The 5016-nt window shown below is 43.3% G+C and overlaps 1 protein-coding gene across 1 annotated transcript; it reads right to left on the bottom strand.

Moving 5' to 3' along the window:
• Positions 1–530: 530 nt before the first annotated feature.
• On the bottom strand, positions 531–4963 carry POLR2L (RNA polymerase II, I and III subunit L). Its single transcript, XM_029084366.1, has 2 exons — positions 4818–4963; positions 531–847 (listed from the first exon to the last, which is right to left on the bottom strand). Exons 1-2 carry the CDS (start codon positions 4910–4912, stop codon positions 739–741), a joined length of 204 nt encoding a protein of 67 aa, XP_028940199.1. The 5' UTR covers positions 4913–4963; the 3' UTR covers positions 531–738.
• Between the last annotated feature and the right edge of the window lie 53 nt (positions 4964–5016).

Raw genomic sequence — 5016 nt, 5'->3', positions numbered from 1 at the left:
TCTGTGAGAACACTCATCTGTTTTACCTACGTGAAGGGCACTGCACCATCTGATTCACTGGTTTTTAGACTACAGCAGCCGCAGAGCTTTAGAGGAACTGGGGTACAGAGCACAAGTTGGCTTTAACCGCAGTGCAAAGCACGCTCCGCTCGCTCCAGCAGCTTTCTGGAGTCACGCCTCGTTCTTGCCCAACAAATTTACCCACTTGCCTGTTGCTGGAACCCTGAGCTTCAGGCCCAGGTCAGTTCTCACCCTGCTGCCTGCCTAGTGCAAAGCTCTGAATTGACACTTAAAAGTACTCCTGACCTCGCAGTAACCAGCACAAGCAAACGGCAAGATCCAAGCACACACTCAGCTCTGTCCAGAAGCTGTAGGAAGGCTACAGGAAAAGACGCTTTATTTCAACATTTTTATGAAATACAATAATTTTTCTACATGAACAAACATTTATTTTTGCTGGCAGAAGCATCTAAAAGTTCACAAAACAACTCCAAATATGGATTTAAAAAGAAGTATCAAAGCTTTTAATTTAAGCTTCAAATCTTGGTTAAGTGGACTACATCTTTGCTTTGTTTCCTTGAGAGGTTAGTGGCTCAGGGCAGTATTTTCTCCAGAAGATAAACATCTCCCAGTGGTTGCACTACAGGTGGCTTTCATCCTTTCTTGCCTGAAGTCCACTTTCAAGTTTAGAATGAGGGAGATGTTCCACATGGCTTGCAGCATGGTACTTTTTTCATTTCATTTCTCCAGGGGTGCGTAATTCAAAAGCTTCTCAATCAGATCCACATGGGCTAAGAGCATTCTGCGGCAGCAGTATCTCTTCAAACCAAGGGCATCCAGGGCATCTCTATTAATGAACAAGAACAACATCATCAAAAAGAAAAAAAAAGGATGCAATGAGTCAGAGCCACTTGTAAGTGTTCCCAAGCAACACACTGATTACTGTGGGTTTAGTCAGAAAGGAAAACTTGTTTGCAGTTCAAACTAAGAACGGAAATTCAGCACGTGCTGTTCGTGCTCCCGCCTGTTCAGCGCCATTGATGGGGCATCTGCCTGTTGTCTGTCCTGCAGGACCACACGATCTTCTGCTGAAGGTGGTGTCCAGCTGACACCACCACTGAGCTCTCAGAGCCACGTCTGCAGAACTCCCGAGGGACAGAACCGTAACAGAATAACTCAGGAATTTTCTCTTCTCTACTACCCCACTCCTGAGGGCATATTTGGTCATGAAGCAGCAAGGTTAAGTGAGATGCAAGTATTTTGGTTTTGGAAATAAAAGTTTAGTCTTCACAGCTGGAAAGAGATTTGAAATAGGGCACATTTACAGTGATTCAGTCTTCCTTGTACAAACACCAGCCTGTAGAACAGAGAGGAGCTGATGAAGCTGGGGAAGGGTCTGGAGCACAAGTGTGCTGAGTTCCCGGCTGAGGGAACTGGGGCTGCTGAGCCTGGAGAAAAGGAGGCTGAGGGGAGACCTTGTGGCTCTGTCCAAGTCCCTTGGAGGAGGGTGGAGAGAGGTGGGGGTGGGTCTGTTCAACCAAGGACCAAGGGACAGGACAAGAGGAGATGGGCTCCAGTTGTGGCCAGGGCAGTTGAGATGGGATGTGAGGAAGAATTTCTTTGCTGAAAGGGTTCTGAGGCATTGGAAGGGGTTGCCCAGGGCAGTGGTGGAGTCCCCATCCCTGGAGGGATTGAAGAGTCGTGTAGACACAGTGCTGAGGGACATGGGTTAGTCGGGGACTGGTCAGTGTTGGGTTCATGGTTGGACTCGATGACCTTAAAGGTCTTTTCCAATTTAAGTGATTCTGTGATCTGGTTAAAAATCTGATCCATCAAAGAGGCAGCGAATGTAGTAACAGGAACATAGTTCTGAAACAGGAGAAGTAACTTTCACTCCTCTTAAAATCCTGGACAGTCCATGATTCCCTGTGCTGGCTACAGCTCCTGGCAGTTTCATGGCAGGAGGTAGCACAGAGGCACTAGATGGTCTCCTGACAGGAACAAGGAACAGCATCTCGAGTGTTGTTATCTGTGCTGTCATCAGCATCTCTAAACAGCGTTATAGCACAACCTTTCTGTATAACTGAGGGTGACACCTGCCTACTTCACAAGGTGAATTTGTGATCTACACCTTGTTAAAAGGCTGGGAGATATATAGAAACTAAAATAACTCAGAATGCAAACCACTCCACATATGGATGGGATGCTAATTCTGAGGAAGGCTAAAATCCTTTCCAGTCCCCATGTAAGAGGACATTCAGTTGTACAACCTGTTCTCCACACATACACAAATAAGGATGTGCACACTGCTCAACAAAAACCCCGTTTTATAGTCCTTCCACTTAATTCCTTCTGAGTGACTGCTCGAGATTCTTCCAGTTGGGCAGAGAACGTGTGAGTCAGCCTAGCCAGAACCACCGCATGTGTCTGCCGTGGGTATCGCCATCAGACCTCTTCGAGATAAGTGACGCTGTCCAAGCTCTTTAGCACCAACCTGTGAACCATAAAGCCAGTCTGATCCGCCTTCAGGATGTGACATTCATCAAATACAACTCAACTCGGGTCTTGAGATCTATATGATGCAGTGTAACAATCTAGCATTTGCTTAAAACAAATAAACCTGTAATTCTCCCGTGGGAAGAAGCGATAGATGCTTTTTCTAAAGCACAACTGACTGAAGGGATAAGCTGGATTACGGTAGAAGGTTGGTTGGCTTCAGGCAGTGCAGTCTAACTGCATGGACTCAAACTCCAGCAGCTTTTCTGAGAACATAAATTAGCCCTTACACCTATCAACAGATCTTCAAGGGCTTAAATAGCAAGGCTACTCATTTTAGGCCTAGCACTTGCAGAAGTTATTTAAGAGAACTATATCAACATTGTCTTTTTTTTTAAAAAAAAGTTGATAAATAATATCACATGATATCTAAACTTTCCAAAACACTCAAGAACAAAAGCACCTGATGTCTTTTGATAAGTTTTAAGAGCTATCTGGAAAGTTGTCAACTTTAAAATGGAGTTATCAGAGATGCAAAATAGTAACACAACTTTAGAAATCATACTGTCCATTTCAGCTAAAACACCTTCAGCTGTATTTCCCCCTTCCAAGAACTTGCAGAAAAAGAGACGTTTTAAGGGACAAACAAAAAGGTGTGGGGTTTTTGGTTAAAAAAAAATATAAATATTTGGTTAAAAACCAAATTGTTTAGAAAAGTTTATGTCTTCCATTTTGTGCATTTCTTAAGCCACCATTAATAGCAATTCTGACACTGCACTGGAAGATTTTAAGTGTTTGATATCTGTAAACTCTGCTTCTGATCTTACAACACTGTAACTGCATCAGTGTGGACAGACATCCCAGAATCACACCAGTCAGCTCAGCCATCCCTTTCAAGTGAGCATTTATCAGTAACGATGTACATCTTCCTGTCTTATACAAAAGCAGAGGAATACTGAAGACAGGAAAAATATTAAAATGTAATACTTGGAAAACCAGACAGAAATGCTACCAGAGCAGCTCTGATAAATTTCAGTATTTGTGAGAAATGATGAGCAATCCATAGTATTTTAATGCATTAATTCCATAAATGGAAGAAAATATATTTTGGGGAGGGACTTTCCAAAGACCTTTAGTTTAGCAGCTGCAACATTCCACTCAGCTACATTTGTCAGGTCTGGGATGTAAATGCACTCTAAAAAGGCCCCTCACAGAAGTAATGAGATTTAGGAAAAGAGGTGAATGATTTTCACTGGACAGTTTTTAATGAAACTGATAAATAGTGGGGGGACAGGACATCTTCCCCCAGCAAACTCCACACCAAGCAGTGCGAAACAGAGAGATTAATCACAACGTCCTACAAGTTTAGATGAGGCTCAAACCCCAAAGCTTTCCTTCCCTGCCTGTTCTGTGCCCCCCTGTTTAACATTTGATAAAATAGCATCCTAAACCACAACAACCTTTTCAGATTTACTGTAGAGAAAAGGCAGTGAAATCTGTGTGGCTAATATACATCCTGCTGGTAGTTCACAGATGTAAATCCATTAGCAGCTCTAACTATTTAAATGCAAAGCAAATACTCTTTTCTTTCTACCTAACAGTTTCAACATCAGCTTCTCAAACTTGCCCACCCCCACTTTGAACTGCAAACACCCGTGTGTTTTTTTTTTTCTTCGTACTTAAACTTTATGACAACATAAATATTTCTCAAGAGTTACCTTCTCAAGCCTTTCTGAAGTAGTCCTACTACAGCTAGACCCTCCTGAACTATTAAAAGACAATTCTGGCTATGCAAAGCGTGCACAGACTTAAAACAGAACTGTTAGGAGTATCAGTCAGGTATTTGAAGCAGTTTAAACTTCCCCTTCCCCCCAGCAAACCAGTGCTTTCAAATCAGGTTAGCAACTCTGGGTAGTGAATATTAAATGCTTTTAAAAAACCCTAAAATGGGTATACATTAACATTGTTAGTTACTTCTTACACTTGTAACTTGTTCCTTCTCACTCCTTTAAAAAAACCCACATAGGTGTTAAAGTTGATGGTACTGTTTGTTTCTTTTTTCCCCCGTTCTGTGCAAAGTTAAATATTTGAGACTGTTTTGGGTATAAAGGTTATCACTTGGCAACTTCCACACTGAAAGATTCTGTAGGTAACCAAGTACTTTCCAAACTACTACAATTTCTACCCCCTGGGTAAGTAGTCAGCCTCAGAACCTGTCTGTAGTTTTTAGCCTCTTTAGAGCCACTCTGCAATGCCATGGCTGTGCACGGGGCAATCTCCGCTGAAATCCGAGTCCGAGGATGCACAGACACAATACCCACCCCTCGGTGTACTCCGCCTGCAGAAGGCCGAGATAGGCTTCCCACTTGTTTCCGACTATTTTGCCGCAGGTGAAGCACCGGACGGGGATGATCATCTTTGCACAGCAGCTGTAACGTTAAAAACCACCGGGTCACACCTCTGCGAAGCGACTGCACAGCGAGTGCAAACACAAGGGAGGGAACCGGGAGCTGGTACCAG

Source organism: Antrostomus carolinensis, unplaced genomic scaffold, assembly GCF_000700745.2.
Source record: "Antrostomus carolinensis isolate BGI_N321 unplaced genomic scaffold, ASM70074v2 scaffold13093, whole genome shotgun sequence".
Classification (NCBI taxonomy): domain Eukaryota; kingdom Metazoa; phylum Chordata; class Aves; order Caprimulgiformes; family Caprimulgidae; genus Antrostomus; species Antrostomus carolinensis.
The sequence above is the reverse complement of the archived record's forward strand: the minus strand, read 5'-3'. Positions and strand labels throughout refer to the sequence as shown.